Source organism: Pezoporus occidentalis, unplaced genomic scaffold (assembly GCF_034315485.1).
Source record: "Pezoporus occidentalis ecotype Australia unplaced genomic scaffold, CSIRO_AGI_Poc_V1 ctg4, whole genome shotgun sequence".
Lineage (NCBI taxonomy): Eukaryota > Metazoa > Chordata > Aves > Psittaciformes > Psittacidae > Pezoporus > Pezoporus occidentalis.
In genome coordinates this window covers 26,615,280-26,636,244 of record NW_026915724.1, presented here as the reverse complement: position 1 = coordinate 26,636,244, position 20,965 = coordinate 26,615,280, and the positions used below count along the sequence as shown (strand labels likewise).

Sequence of the window (20,965 nt, the reverse complement as noted above, 5' to 3'; positions counted from 1 at the left end):
CTTTTCTCAGGTAGTCGTACTGCTTTTGTGTTCAGCAACATGCACATGTACCCTATTTAGCACATAAGCATGGTGAATCAGGATTTCCAAGAAGTCAGATCTATTGGGTATAATGTGCACAGATAACAGGAGCACATTCAGGAAAGCTAACACATTTTTCTCATTCCAAATTTATTGTGTGTGGTCAGACCAATGGTGCAGAGCATCTGCAATGCAACTTCTGAATTTCCCAAAACCAAGGCATCACTGCACAAGTCTGATGAAGCTGATCAACACAAAGGACACGCCCTAGATTTTCAGTTATGAACTTTGTAATCCATTCAAGACTTGTATATTGAAGAAGACCACTCCCAAGAATCTATAAGTAAGACCCTTGAATGCCATTTGCATAAAATTTCTGGAGGTGCAGGAGGGGGGAGAAGAGGCACGAACACCCTAGTCCAAAAACAACAAAAAAGATTTTGTTTACTTTTCATGCAACCTTGTGCTGCATCTTGAGGGGGATGCTATCATATTGACAAAAATGTTAGTTTTGCAAATGTATTTATATAATTACAGTCCTTCTCTAAGTCAAGTCCTTATGTAGTATATGTTATTATATAGGCATATCTTAGTTTAGTTCATTTTACTAATTCCATGCAGCAGCTGCGTATTTAACACATATGGAAAAGTCAAAAACAACTTTCCCATCTAGATTATTTTACTGACTTGTGTAGGCAATGTCATACACATTAACACATTATATTAGCACAATATATTATTTTATTCATACTTTCTAGCATTTTTATTCTTCATTTTTGTTTAGTATTTATAGTCTTTGACTATATTTTTAAACCTGCCTAACTCATAGCAATATAATAACATTGGTGAGGTAGTTTTGGGTTTGTTTGTCTGTGATTTGTTTTGGATGTTTGTTCTGGGTTGTTTGTTTGGGTTGTTGTTTTTCTGCGGGAGGGAGGGAGGGATTGTTTGTTTAGGTGGGTTTCTTTTTAGTGAAAAACAGATCTCTACAGTAACCACACAGAAATGTGACCTGATTCAAAGGATTAAAAAAAAAAACAACAAAAATGGCCGTATAGTTGTGGTATGTTTCTAAAAGCCATTGAGTTAGTACAGTGTGGTGGAAATAAGTCACAATAAGCAATTTTCAGAGCACAGTTAAGTCTTTCTTGCAGGATAATATTGCTATTTCTGATCTTGAGAAAGAAAATATGTAGCTTTACTCTTCCCTGAGATCACCCAGAAGGTACCTTTAATGCTTGTGCTATGAAACCACTTCTGACAGCTCTCTCAAGCAATTTACCTGTGGTCTATTCTAAAGCAGCATAATTTTCCTGTCAGCTTTTCTGGTGTCATCAAGGAAATTATGCATGGTTTAGCAGCAGGCTAGATTAAAAGAATAAGGGAACATGCTTATGTATGCTTTCCCACCATTTCCCACATGTGCTTCATATGCTTCTCATACCAAAATTTCCTCTTTCCTTGGTCAAACAAGGTCCAATTATCCCTCCTCAATGGGAGGGTTTTTATCAAACATTCAACTTCTGCTCAATCATTTCCTAACATGCTAATGATATGCTTTCTAGTATATGTATAAATAATGGAAATCAGAGATTTGAAGAGGCAAAAAGATATACATATGTTTAAAATCTGAATAAAGTGACTGACACAATGTTACGGTAACTACTGACCCCAAAAATATGGGAACATATTAATTCAGTGAAGAAAATAAGAGTCATAGAAAAAAACTGATTTTAAATGAATTTAAATGAATACTATACAACATTTTTGCTTATGTAAATGATATGTAGAACACTAGATTATCTTAAATTTAACATGCATTATCAACAATTTGTGGCCATTTCATATCATGCAAGATTATTTCTTGAGAAGGTCCAGTGACAAAGTAATAGTTACATTTATAAAAATGTAGTATTTGCCACTCTCTGTCTTCTCTAGACTACCTTAAAACCAAAGCAGTAGGTACAGTGTGATATTAAAGCCTTGTTAAGTAGGCATGATGAAAGATCACTTTTATTTTAGTCAGTGAATAATTATATAATGATTCCTCTGTTTTAAGTTGGGGATACAGACAAATCTTTTGGATAAAATGAAGTATAATCATAACACACAAATGCTGATGACCTTAACACAAAGCATTGTGAAATGAATATCAATATATCAGTTTTTCTTTCTCTGGAGATTCTTTACAGAGTATTTGTATTCAAATACTTCATATTACCTGTTATTATCTGGCATAATGAAAATAATTCATGGGCAACTAGTGTACAAGATTTCTCTTAAAAGGTAAATCTGCTTCCAAATCTAGTGACTTTTAAATATCATTTAAATGATAAATACTCCAAATAAGAAACAGGCTATATGACCACTTAATTTCAAATACAAAATTTTTGAGTGAAAGTTTACATTTACATCGGGATATATTATAAAATGCCACCATATCACAGGCGACATTTCTAAATACCAATTTAGCTGATTTTATGAAACACAGCTCCTATTTCCGTAGAGCCAAACTGAATAAGTGTTCTAGCACAAGAGAAATTCTTAACCTGGCAACATTGTCAAAGAATAAATAATTTTTATTTTTGTCCAAAAGTGGATATGAAATGCTCCAGCCTACATACACATCCAAGCTAGACTTTATCAGCCTAACTTCACTAGGCCAGACCCACAGTTTACTAGTCTATACAGAGTCCTCATTTAATTCAGACACTGAATATTATAATTATTTTGTTAAAAGAAATATACACCATGTAGAATACGAGATTGCACAGTACCTATTTCAGAGTTCACACATAGAATCTGCCAGGTATTTCTGATTCTACTATTATGCTAATTTACTGCTTGGAGCCGTAAGAAAGTGAATTCACACCAATGTACCCAAGTCTTGGAACATGCCATTCCAAAAGTTGGATGATTCACACTTTTCCTATGATTCTGTGACTATGAAATATGCTTGTTTATATTCACATATAAATACATATATCTATATAAGTATCAAGTATATATATATACACTATTTAGGAATGTGTAACAGGACTATATTGATTACTTTATCAATTACTTTATCATTCATATCAACTATTTAAAAAAAAAATCCCAAACTGTTCTACTTCCCATGTCTTACCCATAATCAGAAAAACTATATAGTTATTTTTTATTTTCTGTTTAGGAAAAATCCTAACAGAAAGAAGCATATTTGAAAGATAATTTTCATTTCCAAAATGCCAGAAAACAACTCTTTCATTTTCATAAAACAGTCCAGCTATAGTTTAGAATGTACTTTCAAGGCATGATTTCATTTTCGTATTCTTGAATCAAAGCAAGAAGCACCACATAAATCTTAAGTTTTACTGAGTCTAGCTTTGTATGAGGATTTACAGTAATTGTGCAATGACAAGTGATTCTAACACAATTTCTTTAATTTTTTTGTGTCCTTTTCAGGTTAAAGAAAACCTATTAATGTACTGTATTTAAACAGTTAATGATTTTGAGAACAAAAAGAACTAGTTAAGTCTTAGCTTACATTACTGACCACAGATATTTTTAAAATTCCTTTTAAAATACCTTAGTATTACATTATTTTAATTATAGAGGTGCTAGTTTTTGTCGTTGATTTCATTTTATTGCTTCAGTCTGTGAACACATCTTTATAATGGACAAAACACAAATACATGTGATTAATAAACCTATTTAGAAAATTACAGAAGATGATCTAGAACATATCAACATATGCACAGTACTATATGCAAGTTACAGAATCATATCCAAGGTTTAAAGACAAAACAGTTTTCCATTAAGAAGAAAAACAACCTTTTATGTTGTAGGAGAAATTAATGGGATCTGAATAATTTCTAGTAATTCCTCCTTATAAACTCCAGTTTTCAAAACTTGTGCTAGAAAGGCATATGACCTTCTGAATTCCAGAGTGCAAAACCTATGCTTCACACATGTGAGCCCGATTTGTACTTATGAAATTTAATGTAAGAATATCCTGGAGCATTTCACTTAACATTTCTATGTGTGTTGCTTGCACTGTTCAATGAAATTAACCTATCTGAATTTAGAATCTAGTAAGCACTACACACTCCAAAAGGTCTCCTTGAAAACCTCTTGTGCGTTGCCATCATATATTCGGGTCACTAGTAATAAATTCCTTTTAAATAAATTATAAGCCGAATTTCATGACCTGTAATATTTCTGAAATGGTTCAAAAATAAGCACGGGGAAAGGGAGAAGGAGGGAAAGTTATTAGATGAAAAATAACTAGTATAGTGAAAAATGGGCATGGAAATTAAAAAAATGTGATTTCTAGTCCTCTGTTACCTAATCAATTAGCAACATATTAGTAAATTGTAACCAGTTGAATCAGGGCATATCACATCATCAGTATTTATTTCTTCTTATTTCAGAGAATACATAAATCAATAAAAAAAACTTATAAATATTCAAGACTTTTAATTACCTTCAATATACTTCATCTCTTAGTGTTAACACCACATTTTTTTTACATTATTAAAGCATTCAATATTTCTTGATGGAAACAAGCTTGACAGTTTATAAAGTCTAAGTATTTTGTGGAACGTTTTGAAAACAGAAGAGACAAATAGGATCAAATACCCCCACCAAACTCCCAAAAGACATACCTCTCCTCCTTACATCAATATCTTGAGTTCTGTTATAGTCTAGTGATAGTGGGGTGTCTCCAGTGGAGTGAGAGCATAGCGGTTTATCAGTTTCTTGATTATCGTCACCATCACTTCGATTATTTTGAATAAATTATGATGCAAAATATTATTTTTTGTTCTCCACAGTACATATGACTGTACATGACAGAAGCAATTTCATATGCATATAGAGCCACAAATATATTTGCTTTAACTAGGAATAAAATACATATGAAGTAGAGAATAATTTTTAACTGTTACAGCTACTGCATTTGACCAGAATCACACTACAGGTGAAGCAAATTAGACCTCTTTTAAATTAGCCATAGATCTTTTTCTTTTACACTTTAGAACAGTACACAAACTCATATATATTACCTAGAATTCTTCCTAAATTAAACCTTATTAGCCAGGTGTGATAAAAGACCTTAAGATTAATGAAGTTCAAAAAATTATTAAAATAGAACATGTATCTCAAAGAGTGTTAACTCACTGCCATCCTTTCATCCTTCCTTTGGCAAAGTTTGAGAAATTTTCTAAACTACAGTATTTGTGTACGCAGAGATGGTAACACCACTGGAGCATATTTCAATACTTTTCAATACAGTAATTTATGCTATGATTCTATTATGCACCAGGATAACTAGTAACAAGCACAATCAAGACAAGTTACGCAAACTTAGAAAATATTGATGAGATGAAAAATAATTCGCTAAATAAATCTTGCTGTGATGAAGTTTAAAAGTGTTCCACTTTTACATACACCATCACAGAAACAGAACTGAAATAAAGCACTGAAGTGCCATCATGCAGTGCAAAATAATAAAAAGGCCTACATGAACTGAACTGTAATACTAAGTCTGTGTTCCAAGCATTGCTAGAAAAAATTATACAATTGCTTCTGTTCTACTGATAACACTTAAGACAGTCCAGCTTACGGACTTTGCAACCACTTTAACTTCTTTAATAAAAAAACCTAGAGTGGAAGTCAAAAGCTCATCATCACCACTACAAATCAATTGACACCTCAATTCAGTTTGAACCCTTTACTACAAAAAAATTAAAGTACATTTTAAAAAGGCAAAAAATCTACTCTTCAAGCTGGAATGCAATGTCCATCAAGAATCTAAACTCTTGTCTGAAGAATTCCAAGTAGGAAAAAGAGAGAGTCCAATTTAGTGAAGTAAGCATAGAGAATGGAAATAAAACTTCATTCCAAACACTGACTGCTCCTTTTCACAAATTATTTATTATGTTTCAGGTTAATGCTGTTTTCAAATCTGTAGGATTAAACTATTTCTTTGAGGAGCTTGTCAACGTTGGAATTAAGCAGCTCCAGACTTCTTACTCATGAAAATGAAAGTCAAAAAAATACCATCTTTTTTGGGAATTAGCCCAAGGCCTTGAGTAGAATGTTGCTTATATGTTTTTTAGTGTGAAAAGTTATACAATGAAAAATAAACAAAAATCACAGAAAAAAAACAAACAAAATCACAGAATCATTAGGGTTGGAAGGGACCTCTGGGACCTCTGGATATCATCTAGTCTAACCCCCAGCCAAGGCAAAAAAGTTACAAACGGTCTTCATAGTAGCTTAACTGTTAGACTGTTCAGGCTGGATAAGAACTGAACACCTCAGTCATATCTGCCATGACTTATTACATGTGGAAGAGGGCTGACATAGTCTTAAGAGGATCTCCCCCAGACTAGATAATAGCTTACACTTCTATCCCTCAAGAGAGATTCTAGTGCCTTATCCTCTTTCTCCTTCTAGTCACAGAATATTTTTCTCAAAACTTTGGATTTATGGAGTTCATATTTTCTAAATCATAAAGATTATTCTTGTATACTAAAGAAAACTTCTTTAGTAGATTTAAGAAGTCCCAGTAAGGCCAACAGAAAAAAGTTTACTGTCAACACAACCATCAGTTTCTGAAATTAACAGAAGTATCAATATCTTTCTTTACCTAATCACTGCAAACAGATTTATTTTTCAGAAGACAGACTATTATGTATGTGTGAGTACCATGTCCTTTCAGATTTTACCAACAATATTCTTCATATAAATTGATCCATCTTATACCACTGGAGCAGGGAGGCAGAACAGCCAAAAGCATTCACTTCCACTTAGCTAGCTAGAAATGTAACTTCTCATGAAAAAGCAGCTTCTTCAATCATGATATGTGGCTTCTGCATGTCATGTGATGATACATAAATGTCTCAAAATTCAGAACTGCAGATACCTTTATTCCTAGCAATCATAAAGCCACAAAGGTGTGAATGTAGAGTAGCCAATTGAAACTCAATCAGTTCAAGGCCATTAGACTTTGTGAAAGGTATTTCCACTCAGAAGCCCATTACAGTCTTTTCCATTTGAAGGTCAACAATCACCAGTGTTGACCTTCAATGGTACATGAAAGTGTTAATCAGTGAATTTATGGGAACAATCGACAATCACAAAACAATACTAAAACCATATCGTATTTAATCAATCTGACAAGAAAAGGAACTCAGTATTTTGGTGAATTGAGCTAGAGTGGGTTGAACCTCTCCCTGTTCTATTGTTTTGTAGCTTTTTAGCCATGCTTTAATAGTTACTTGATACTAAGTGAGGACAAGCAGGGCTGTAAGTGCATTCTCATGCCAAGGGCTCAGGGCCAGTTCAGAATCAGAGAATCATAGAATAGTTAGGGTTGGAAAGATCTAGTGTAGTTGAGGGCATGCCCCTGCTCCCCTTTTAGAAAAGATTTGAAGTAAACAATTTCCAGCTCTGCTGGAAACCAAATGCAAGGGCTCTTCCTCCTTACCTTAAAAGCTTTTATACTGAGGCTGGCCCATGAGCTTTGCCTGAGCTCCAGCCTCAGCTGCAGCAGAGCCACTACGGACTTGCTTGATGCTCTGGACTTTTAGCTGAACCTGGATTCCACTTCTTCAAGCAGGGTATACAATAGTGTATTAAATATAGTACATTATTTGGTAGTAAAGAAATTAAACTTCCTTCCAGCATGGTTGCCAATCATTTATATTACACATTTGGTAATATGAAGATAAATCTCCTTGGTAAGATGCATGGCTAGAAATAAGTAATCAAACAATGTCAACTATCTGACTGAAGCATAGAAGAGAAATACAAAAGGGAAAGTGAAAACAAAACGAAAAATAATAAAGATTATTTATTTTCCTTTGCAATTATATAACAAGACAGATTAAGAATGTCTTGATTTTTTTTTAATATCCACTTTTCAACTATAATTAAACAAGCACATTAGAAATATTAAATAATCTTCTGCTACAAAAAAAACGCATAAGACAACCCTCCCCCAAAAAAACAAATAAACCAAACCAAACAAACAAACAAAAAAAAAGAGTAATTTCTTCCACAATGTTTCTTCATTAAGAAGGTAAGTTGTAGTGTACAGTATTGTCTTTTAAGAAACTACCTTTACAATCATCAAGCGTTAAATGAAATTCTGGAAAAGCATCTTAAAAAAAACAACCAACCAAAAAAAAAAAAACCCCAAAACCACAACCAAAAAAAAACCCCAAATAAACAAAAACTTCAGCTAGAGAAATAACTTGGGCAATTTTACATCAAGTATTATTTTTCATCCTAACAAATTTTCTAAAACAGGGAATGACAGAGTTCAATATCCCTAAATTGAGAAAAGCAAAGCATACAGGAAATGACGGGGTCAGACAAGAGGTGTTCAGCTCTATAAATCAATATTTGTGCGGTAGCTCCAATGTACACAACTCACATGGGTTGTTAAGCAATCGCTTGACAAAATGACTTTAATAACAAAATAAAGGCTGTTATTTCTGTTATCTCTGTCAACATAAGACTTAATTTTTTAAGAAATTCTTAAGCCTTGGAGTGATGGTGTTTTGTTTTTTTTATTACTAGGGATTCAGTGAAGAAATATATCCTCTGAAGAGCATTGAAATAAAAATGGTGTAGAATAAAAAGACAATCCTCTGTAATTAAGTTTAACCAGAATTACATGGATTAAGTAACTCTAACACTAACTCAAATGAGCACTAAGGGCAAGTGTCGGACCAAAATCAAGTGCAGATATTCCAAACATCTAGTGCTGGCTATTTAAAGAACTGAAATTTCCAAAGTTGATGAGAAATATCACAAAATACAGTTCAAATCTGTGTACTTTTTAAAGAGAGATACTGCTGAATAACAATCCCTTCTGTTCTTTTCCTCAGACTTTTATAAGATACCTAAAACTGAAGGCTGAGTTAGTCTCTCTTTACTTCTAAAATTTATTTTATTTTTCTTAGGAAGGAATTTGTCAACAAGTGAATTTGAAAGTCTGCTTCTTGAAAAAAAGAACGAGAAAAGAAAGTACAAAAAAGAAGTACAAGACAGAAGTCAATCAGAACTCTTCAAATATGCAGGAACTGTAAGAAGTACCTTTCCAACTGAGGCAAGTTTACAGACGTACCACTGAGGCCAAAGTTTCTACCTAACTGAAAAGATTAATCACTGAAACTGTCAGATTTGACCTGAACTAAACATCAACACACTTTGATGCATATATACAGCTTTTCCAACTGACAGCTTAATCATAAGAAAAAATAAAAAAATAAAAAAAGGAAAATTCCTGACCTTCTAACTACAATAATTTAATATAACATTTTCCGAGCAGTAGCAGTCATTTTTTCCCCTTCTTGGTAATGCAGTGTTTTGACTTTCAGCTCGGGAAAGGACTTTGTGAGCCTCATGCTCTGCCAAAAAACTGACCAAAGAGGTATTCCAAACAGCACGTCATGCCCAGGATGTAACTGGGAGGAAGGGCTGGGAGACTGCAGGGTTGGAGGAGGTATCGGTCAGAGCTTGGTCGGGCTGAGGGGGGGCAAGTTATCGGTCGGCTGGTGCTGAGGTGTTGTATTCTCTTCCCTTGTTATTTCCTTTATCATTATTATCATTGGTGGTAGCAGTAGTGATTTGTGTTATACCTTAGTTACTAAACTGTTCTTATCTCAACCCGTGGGAGTTGCATTCTTTTCGATTCTCCTCTCCGTCCCTCCGAGAGCAGGGGGAGGGCAAGAAAGGGGGGGAAGTGAGCGACGAATTACCTGACTGGGTTTAAACCACGACAGGAAGAAATCCTGAAAACAGGATTAAAGACTGAATTTTATTTTTATTACAGATAACACATTCTGGTCTAAGAATAGGGCAGAAAAAAAATGTTAAATCCATTTCTCATACTTATATCCTGGGGTGGCGTCTACTGTATTCATAAAGGGAACTATATAAAATATTGAATCACACGATATATAATAACTAGCTGTTTTGAAATCAGAAAAGATTTTGAAATGTGACAGTCTTTTTGTAAATATACAATAAGGCAGGACAAATAGGATTTGAGGAACAACTTGCAGAAGTTATAAAAACTATTATTAGTCCTTTTATAAACAAATAAACAGCAAAAAACTTGATGGTCTCTTGACCATTACACAAACGATATGAAAAATGAAGGGAACAAGACAGCTACTTGAATTTCCTCTGTGTTCATACAAGAGAAGTATGGAAATAATCCTGTGTCCATATTTTATATATGGGCCACATCACAAGGTCTGTACCAGATTGAAGAGTCATGAATCAGACAAGATGGGTAGTTAAAAAAAGTTGACAGAAAAAATATTCAATAAGGTGTATGGGATTTGGAAAACACCACTCTCACTGGAACTTTCTGAACCATAAATTCCTAAGAAGCCATGAAAGTGGTCTGGGAAAGTATTCTTCTGCTGCTCTTAGTAAGTCTTCAATATACACCCATTTTTAGTTAGTCTCAGAAATGGGATATAGAGCTAGTTGAACTCTGGTTCTGATGACATGCAAACACCCTTATGCTACTCTGCCAAAATAAAAAAGGTAACTAGTATTTGAAAGTAAACTTCCCCAGCTGTCTGGGAAAAAGGGAGAGAGGTGGTACAGTAACATTGAGAAGTTAAAATTTTGTTCTTTTTCCCTTAATTTTTGATTTGAGAATTCTAACCTTTGAAAAGCTGCTTACCGAAAAATGAAAAAAGGGAAAAAAAGAAACACAATACAGGCTTCATAAGTTTCACAAGAAAAAGACTAAATAAAGCTTTTTCTGAACTATAAATACTTTCTCATTGTTATAAACATGTAATTTACTGCTTAATGAGAAGCTTGAATGTCTTTTGTAAACATATATAATTGCAAGCGTGATAGTCAAATAGGTGTTAGTGTACCATATGTAATATAGAATAGCATCCAGTGACTTTTAAATAGAAGACAGTACTGAGAAATTCAATGTAAGAAGGTGGAGATGTTCTAACTTCTACAGGCAATACTTTATACACATAGCCCACTTCCACGAAAAAATAAAAGTTTCATCACTTTCATCTCATGACTGGTGTTGAGGTTGAATCATTGAAGAGATCTCCTCCAACTTGACCTTCTATCATTTTATGATTAAATATATCCCTTAGTAAATTATCATATTAAGATATTCCAGCTGTTAAACCTATTTTATGAAAGTTACAGCACAATAATAATCATGCAACCTTAAGTGAAATCAAAATCTTGTCCTACTTAATAACTGATTAACACGAATCAGAAAAACCTACATTTTTTTCCTGAGGTTTAGTATAAAATGTATAATTCAAAATTTTTATAGTCTTCAAAAAGTGTACAATTGTATAAAAATTGTACAAATGTACAATTTATAGGCCCATTCAAGAAGTTAGAAAATAGGAGATAAAATACTAAATCTAAATGGAAAAATTGAAGCATACTAATGCTCTCAAAATTATGCCACTAATCACATGAAAATGACAGATTTTTTTTTAAGAAGTCTAATCTTTAACCTTCAGCTTTTTCTTGTCAGCAGTTACAAATTTTGGAAACTGGAAACAATTTGGTGGGAAAAGTGTGGAGTGCTGAGTGCTGATCCATGATAGTTTGTAATCCAGTAATTTTTTTCCTTGCTATTATTAAAGATCAGCATAATTTCTTAAAAGAAATGAACATATCTGTAAAATTCACTTTTTATTTTCTTTTAGTTCTATACCTTAGTGACTTTCTAAGCAATTAAAATGAGCATTTCACCAGAAAAGTACTAGGGAAAAAAAATCGTATAAAAATAACCGTATCCCAAGAGGTAGTTATGAGAAAACACAGGTGCTTTTAAAAATCTCCTGAGGGAATTGTGCAATGGGTACCACTTTACCATCACAATAACCAGCCCCAGAGGTTCTCACCTAAACTAAGATAATTCTCCATTGGGTGAACAGTGCTAGATGAAGTATCAGAGTGTTTAACAATAATATTTTAATTATGGATTCTCTTGAGTTTTGTACTAATGAAGAGTAAAAACTATATTAAAAAGCTCAATCCAAGAGAACTTTGTGACACAAACCCAGGAATGAAACACACAGCAATTACTATTAGCCTTTACTAGTCACAATTCTCTCACATCATCCATAGACTTGACTTGGTGAAAACTAAATATACTGTCAATTAAAAATAGAGTAGGAAGGTAAGAAACAAAGATAAAACTAAAAAAAGAAATCTCTGTTCCTTCTCACCCTTCTTCCCAAGCCCAGCTTCACTCCTTAACTCCTGACTCCTCTAAGTTCTCCCTCTATGCACAGATGGGGAATGGCAGGTTATGGGTCAGTCTCTGCTTCTCCTTTCTACTCATGCTATTCCTCTGTTCCAGCAGTAGGTCTGTCCCATGGGATACAGTTCTCCATGAACTGTTCCAGCATTAGTCCTTCACACAGACCACACTTCTTCAAGAACTGTTCCTGAACAGGTCCTTTCCACAGGGCGAGTCTTTCAGGAGCAGATTGTTCCAGTGTGGGTCCTCCACAGGCTGCAACTCCTGTAAAGATTTCCCTGCAGCCTTTGGAGAAGACCATGGTGAAGAAAGTTGTCCCCTGCAGCCCATGGAGGACTGTGGTGGGCACCTGGAGCACCTCCACCCCTTCTACTTCTCTGGCCTTGATGTCTGCAGAGCTGTTCATCTCGCATTTTTTCCTTACTCATCGCTATCACACACTGCTGCTCAGTGTTTTTTTCTGTATCTCAAATGTGTTTTCACAGAGGGGCCAACAGCAGCACTTATGGGCTCATCTTTGGCCTGTAGCGGGTTCCTTTTGGAGCCAGTTAGAGCTGACTGTTTCTGGCAGCTCTTGATCTTTTCCCACAGAGGCCACTCCGGTGGTCCCAGTGCAATCAAAACCTTGTCATGTAAACCCAAGACAATTTTCTAAATTTGCACAAAAAAATTCAGTGTTTCCTGCTTTTGAAAACCCAAACACTGATGATGAAAAAAAAATCTTGCTAGGTAATGTTAATCTAAAATGGTTTCATCTTAAAAATGTGTTGTCCATCATTCCATCTTTAAAAACAATGGATTTTTCCCCTAACATTATAACATTATAATATTGAAGACAAAAATAAAACTTTTTTAAAAAATTTAGTCTATGATAAGCGAGCTCCAGAGTTCAGCATTCTGAACTTAGATTCTGTACAAGTCCACTGCAAAACATATTCAGTGAATCACACATTTAATAACCATATATTCCCCATGATAATCAGAGATAATACAAAAAAGCTCTTATTATTCCTCAAAATCAATAAGTTTATTTCAAGGTCACATTCACTGATGAAATAGAAAAAAATCTTTCCCATAAACAGCAAGTTTTGGGTATAGATCTATACTATCAACAAGTTTGGGGTTTTTCTTAATTTTATCCCATCCTAGATGAACCAGTTAGATCCATTTAATATTTGTTGCCATGCTATTTGTCAAATAATACAGCTAATAGTTTAAACAGTCTTTTCCACTCCAAGAAGTACGGTCAATAAGACCACATAGTAACGTCTGATCTCAATTGCTTCATCAATTCTGCTCATCTTTCTGCACAAGAGAAGTTAGCCTTTCAAAAACTGTATATGGAAACATTTTAAACCAACATATAGCCAGCTAAGAATAATATTAAGGGCTCACATTTTGTGCAAAACATAATTAATATTAACTTTTGTGTGTTTAGGATTTCAGTTTGCATGATTTGCTACTGTTAGCGCCAAGAGATTGCACAAATTCTACATTCTGTGGAAGTATACATACTAAAGAGCAAGAAAACCAAGTGTCAACATGAAATCATTTAGACTAGGACATAAGAACTTCACTTCTGTATTTTGATACCATGTTTAATGTAACTAAAACTGTAATTAAGGAAAAAAATGTTGCCATTATTTATACCCTTTAAAAATGTGAATCAGCTATACAACGATTAATAACACTGTAGTGTTGTAAACTACAATGGATCGTCCAAATCATCTCATAAATACAGGTTTTGGAGAAGCTAGGGTCTTACGCAACTGTGGTTTCCTCTGGAATTCATTCCATAATACCTTACCCATATCACTTGTGTCTATTTGCTGAATAAAGCCCTGATCATTCAGAGAAAGATGCTCACAGATCTTTAGAGAGCTATGGTTTCAGTCTTGCATATTATCCCCTTTGCTAACCTGAACATATAATCATCACCCATATTTTATGGAAATCACCCTTTTGTACTCTTCTAACAGTGCCTCTTATGTGTTATTTTATTTGAATTCAAGCTACCTTCCCAAGAAAAAAGGCTCTTAAATCAGAAGTGAAAGCCATTCTTTTCAGAATATTGACAGTATTACAGCAAATTAGATCATAGAATCATATAATAGTTTGAGCTACAAGGGACCTTCAAAGCCCATCTAGTCCAAGACTCCTGCAATGCGCAGTGACATCTTCAACTAGATCAGGTTGCTTGAGAGACACTCTCAGAATTTAGAAAGGTTCAACAGTGACATTAGGATGCCTCTACACAGGAATAGACAGGTTCCATCTAAGATATAAAATGAGTTAGGCTGCAATCTTTGAAAAAGCCACTCTGTCCTTCCCTAAGTCTTATTTTTCATTTAACAGCAGCAACAAGGTTAAAATATATGCTAACTATCTCTACAAACAGCTGTCTTCTCCACATATGGCTGCCCAGGTCTCCAATGCCATGACTGATTTGGATGAACTCATTGCCAAAGTAATTTTTCTCATAAGGCTGCTTCTGTTTTAACTAAATTTTTGCTGCTGTGAAGAGAGTTCATTGTGGCATTAAGGGTTCCCCATAGTCCTTCTTTCCTCTAACGCTGTTGACCTTTTATTTTACTCATGTTTCCAATGGATGTTTGGTGTCATAGAAGACTACTTGATGTGGTAGTGTTTACTCTGCCAGCAACCAGAGGCCAGGCCTTTGCATGCCTTAGCAAATGAGCATCTTTGTGGTTACATTTCCAATCTCAAATTACATATATTACAAAGAGAACATGAAAATTAGGATATGATATTGTATGATATGAAATGAAATGTTTTGGTATGATATGATATGATATGATACGATAAAATAAATACTAGTAAAGGAAAATCCAAAACAGGTGATTGAATATTTAATAAAGGTAAGCTATATGCATGAATTGCAATTTGCTTTTCCTGAGTCACAAAAGAAATATAGGAAAAACATATTTTACATTTAAAAGCAGACCTGAAGTACAGAACCTTTCCCTTCTAATCTTTCCCAAAAGAAGTTACTTTTTTCAATTATAACTTTAAGCTGGTCCTAGTTACTCAAACTACCATTATTCAACAGTAAATGCACATAGATGACATTACATTATTCGTTTTTTTTTTGGCAAATAAGACTGTTACTGTTTCTCACTACCCTTACTTGTAATATCAAGTATGTACATGGCTGTGAGGTGTTTTTTGCTTTCTTTCACCCAGATTTCAGAGTTGCCTTGAAAGTAGGAGCCTTCTGAATTACTTAGTTAATTACTGGCATAGAAAACCACAAAATAAAAGAAATACCCACAGCTAAAAGTCTCTGAATAATTTATCACAGCATTTTTAGCAGTACAGTAAGATTTAAAAGTGAGCAGATCTTTAGAGAAATCAGAAATAAGAAATAAGATCTTTCCTTCAGTTCTCTCTTCCCTAAGAAGAGATTCAACATTCAGCACGACAAAAAATTCTCACAGCTTTTTTTGCTTTGACCTTCATCAAGACTCTGCAGCTATGAAAGCTCACTCAATTTCTTCTGTTCCTACCAGTCTCCACTTTTGCCCCCAAGTCTTGTCAGACTTGTCATATCCTCCTGCTCCTTTTAAATATGAAAAGATGCTTCTTGCTGTTTCTCTACCCTACAGAAATTCAAAGTCATTGAGTTTGAATTGTCCATGTCTGAGATGCTGACAGGGCTGTTCTATCTTGCACAAGCGTTCTTTCAGGGACACATTTTGACATTATGAAATAGTAATTCTTTAGGGGAATGCTCCCTGAGTAACCAAATGAAGCAATGCACATACCTTATTTTTGTTCAGCAGCTTACTTAATGCATTTTGATGATCACAATTTACTTAGTGTTGCTTTATTTTTCATCTAAGGAAGCCCCTGAATTTCTTTTACCTGCAATTTCAAACTTCTCTTCTCTTCTTCCAAACTTTGCTTTCCTGCTTCAAGTCTCTCTCTCTTCTCCCATCTAGAGGTATTCTCACACTGCAGTCTTTCCAGCTGGGAAGGGTTGGGGTGGGAGAAGGAAGAAGCAAAACAGAAGGGGGGGGGGAGAAAAAAATAATGTGATTCAAAATATAATAATATGATCTATATTATATAGATCATATTATTATACAATCTATATAATTATAATAATATATAAAAATCAGAATAATATGAATCAAAAATCCCGTTCTTCACCAGATGAGGCTAATGGCCTCACCTCAGAAGAAGGAGGACATCTTAGAAATCAGTTCAAGATATGAGTTTTCCATGTTTCATAAAATTGAGTACTTGAATTTGAAAAGAAAAAAACCAACCAAACAGGACAGTCAAGTTTTCACTGATTGTACCTTTACAAAAGTAAAACATAGGTAATGTTTTAATATAATCACTGGAAATCAAATTTAATTTATTTTCCTGCTATTTATGGCACAAAAGTATTAAAAACCAAAGCCAAACTTTTTTTTTAAGTAACATTGAGACTGATTTTGGTCTGACAGTATAAAAGTTCACCTTTTATTCCCCAAAAGATGAAAAATTAGCATGTTTTTAGTTATGGTCTGCTTATACTTTAGAAGAACTATAATGAATATTCATCAAACTGAACTAGTTCTGGAGTATGTCTTCAGTACTAGAAACCACTAGCCTAACAAGCAGAAAAAGTATTTTTAAGTTTGCAAAAATCTGTTTCTTGAAGTCACAACTAATAGTCTTAAGGGAAATATTATCCTTTTATGGCCAATACTGTAAACTTAATTTAGGATAACCAAGCTTTCTGAATTCATTTATGTAATCCACATGTAGGAGGAATTAAATCAATAAAAAGCCATGTTACTACGTCATATAAAGTAATTATCAAACAACTGATTTTATTTAGTATTCAGAGACAGCTATTCAGAGGTTTTGTCAAGAATGTATGAAATGCTTCTCATATTTCAAAAAGAAAAATTCCCAGAATGTATTTATTTTTATAGCATAAAGCAGTTATTTGTCAGGTACTAACAGATTTTTATCAGAAGATTATTATTGACACGTACTTAGTATTAAAAAGTTATTATTTACTAGTACTTATGAAAAGATTAAAAGAGAATAAGGGATGGTTAAGAAAACATGAAAATGAAAGATTCCAGCTCTATCAACTGAGATTTAAAAAAGTGGAATGCTAACACATAATGTCAACATTTTTAGAACAACACAATTTTCAGTTCTGTTGTAACTAAAATAGATTACTTCATAAAAGTAGCAACTGACAAGAGTGCAAGGCACTTCTTCATTGAAGAAACAGAATATCTGTGCCAACAAGGCTTCAGAAAGACCTGGAGAGGTGTATTTTTGAGATATTGGTTACTTTAATTTTAAATCAATTTCTGGCAAATAATGGAAAGCTACTGAACCTGAAGCAAAGAGAATGAGGTGTTGCAGCATCAGAGAAACATAATTCAGAACCTGTGAATCATAAAAATGAGATTAGCTATCTAAATCAAACGGTAAACCTGTAGTTCCCACCTTATTTCTGAGCAAATAAAAAGAATCAGAAACTATAAAGTCAAAGAGACTCATTTAGATTTTCAGAGAAAAGCAGAAATGCTTTTTGAGTCTCCATAGTATGGACAAAAAACATATTCAAAGGAAACTAACAAGAGCTTGTTTACTAGAAATGATTATATTTTTCCAGGTATTTCTCTAGCTAGTATTTTATATATGACAAACTAGAGAGTTCCCCAAAAGACCGAGTAAAGTAGGGGGGAGGAAAAGAAAAAGAAGTAGGCAATGTACTTTTTTCACCATAAGTTTCATCTTCTCCTGATAAAGAGCCATAAAAGACAGGCAGCAGGGCTGATGTTTCAAACAGCTTCCATGTATAAATTAGAACGTGATCATAAGCTTACCTCTTTGAAAATGAGGTCCATAATGTCCACATTATGGCTTACATTATTAAGTATGGGCACTTTATGAAGTTGCATCTAAGTAATAAATTATAATCCGTGGAATAGATAGGAAATCAAAGGCAAAAGAACTAAAACGTCACAATAAAGTACTTCATTAGCAAACTAATTAGAGCTATCTCCAAATTCTATTTCAAAGCCAATTCACACACTGTATTACAATCATCAACCATTATGAAGTTTAAAGAGAGCAATGGACAGATTCTCCACATGAGACAGGGTAATCCTGGTTATACATACAAACTGGGAAATGAGAGACTGGAAAGCAAGCCCATGGAAAGAGAACTGGGGGTTTGGATTGGTGGCAGGTTGAATGGCAGTTAACAATGTTCCCTGGCAGCCAAAAGTGCAGATCATGTCCTGGGGTGCATCAAGTACAGCATAGCTGGCCAGTCAAGGAAGGTGGTTTTCCTACCCTATGCTGCCCTAGTGTGGTCCCATCTCAAGTACTGTGTTCAGTTTTGGTGCATAAATATAGAAAGGACATCAAACTATCAGAGTGTCTCTAGAGGAGGCGACCAAGTTAGTGAAAGGTTTCAAGGGCAAGACTCATAAGGAGCAGCTGTGGTTACTTGGATTTTTCATCTTGGAGAAGAGAAAGCTGCGGAGTGACTCCATTTCAGTCTGCAGCTTCTTCAAGGGGGAGGTGTTGATCTTCTCTCTCTGAGAAGGGCATGAGGAAATGGCACATAGCTACGTATCAGGGGAAGTTCAGGATATTTTTGGCATGGTCTTCCCACTGGTGATGGAGTACAAGATGTTAATTCAGTGCAAAAGACAATGTTAGATGCTCACGTATTCCTAATGAGGTCATTAAACTCTATTCACTGAATTTCTGTACAATAACTAGACATTAATGGATCACATACCTTTGCTTAGCACCAAATTATTTATTAATTACTTTTCTGCCTCAAATTGTGTAGATTTATAGTTGTTCAAATATGGTCTACTGGACTACAATCACACCCCCCCTTTTTTTTTCACATAAATATGCAGACACAATGCTTTACAAGTACCCATGAAATATCTGGAACATGAGAAATCCATATGTTCTTACAAAGCATCTGCCAAAAGACAGAGCTCAAATTCTAAGCCTCAAAGTGATGACAGTGATTAATATCAAGTCATTTTTTGGCACATTTAAGAAGAGAGAAAGCACAAAACCATCCAAAGTGGAATTTTAGTCAGATAATTAAGCACAACTACCAAACCAAGCTCTTATGTCAAATAGAAATTGACTTATCACTTTGTCTGTAAAATTTCAATTCATTGCACCCAAATGTCTACAAACTTTAAGAATCACAGAATTACGGATTTGTTAGGGTTGGAAGGGACATCACCTAGTCCAACCCCCCTGCCAAGGCAGGGGTACCTAGAGCAGGTTACACAGGAATGTGCCTAGGTGGGTTTTGAAAGCCCCCAGAGAGGGAGACTCCACGATCCTTCTGAGCAGCCTGTTCCAGTTCTCTACTCTCTCACATGGTACTTGGGATTCTTCCTTGCCAGGTACAGAACCCTACACTTACCCTTGTTGAACCTCATTAGGTTTCTCTTCGACCAATTCTTCAGCCTATCAAGGTCCTACTGAATGGCAGCTCAGCCTTCAGATGTATCAGCCACTCACCCACACTTACTACCATCAGCAGACTTGATCCATGTTTAGCATGGAGAAAAAGAGGCTTAGGGGGAAACCTTATCACACTCTACAGCTATCTGAAAAGAGGTCGGTGTCAGTCTCTTCTCCCAAGGAACAAGCAGTAAGACCAAAGGAAAGGGTCTCAAGTTGCACCAGGGGAGGTTTATATTGGATATTGGGAAAAAAGTATTAAAACGGTTGTCAAGTGCTGGGACAGGCTGTTCAGGGAAGTGGTTGAGTCACCCACTTCCCTGTTTAAAGACCTGTAGACGTGGCACTGTCGGACATGACTTAGTGGTGGACTTGGCACTGTTAACTTAATGGTTGGAGCTGATGATCTATGATTCTATGTTGCTGTGTTTCTTTAAAGAGAACCTGTTTTGTTTTGTTTTCTCCTCATTACATGAGAAACACACACCCTTTTAATTACTTTATTGATGTCTTAAAATCTATTATCCCCTTTCAATTTTCACAAAAACATTTCATAGGAACATAATACTTATTTTTCATTTTGAAATTTATTACTGAAATTTCAATTAACAAAAGCAAATTGACAATAGTGGTATCTACACATCTACAGTGAAAAGAATTGCAGAGTTGTTTTATTTTCACATAAAATATACATTTTAATCTGTGCAGAGAATAAGTATGCTTTTGAGTGGAACTACAGATTCTGATTTATAAAGGAATTGAAAAAATAAGAAACAATTTACAACATGTAAAAAAAACAAAAACAAAAACAAAACAAACAAACAAACAAAAAAGCAACCGAAACCCACCTTGGGATGTTTCATTTTCCCTTCAAACGGGAATATGTTTTCTCTCCAGAAAATGTCTCTACAAACTTGCACTGAATTTTAATTTTCAATAGGAAGACCAGAACAACGGTGAAAGCATAGACTGAGGTCAAGTTATTGCGAGTGAAGTGGATAATTGCTGAGGTGAGTGGTAGCAATGAAGTACGGTGTACTGTCTTTTGAAACTAGATAATAGCATCTTAAAGCTAACTTATACCATTTTACGAGTAACATGAAAGACAGAACCCTGAAAAAAACACACAGAAAAAGGAGCTCCTTTTGGTACAGTTCATTAGTGGGAAAATCTTAATGCTCTAGT

General features: G+C 34.6%; 1 protein-coding gene across 1 annotated transcript in view; it reads right to left on the bottom strand.

Annotated features, from left to right (window-relative positions):
• CCDC102B (coiled-coil domain containing 102B) overlaps positions 1-20,965 on the bottom strand; it is a 138,420-nt gene that overhangs the window by 79,552 nt on the left and 37,903 nt on the right. The window contains exon 5 of the mRNA XM_062633084.1: positions 16,178-16,282. Within this exon, the coding sequence (XP_062489068.1) occupies positions 16,178-16,282 (105 nt within the window). The remainder of the gene's footprint in view (positions 1-16,177; positions 16,283-20,965) is intronic.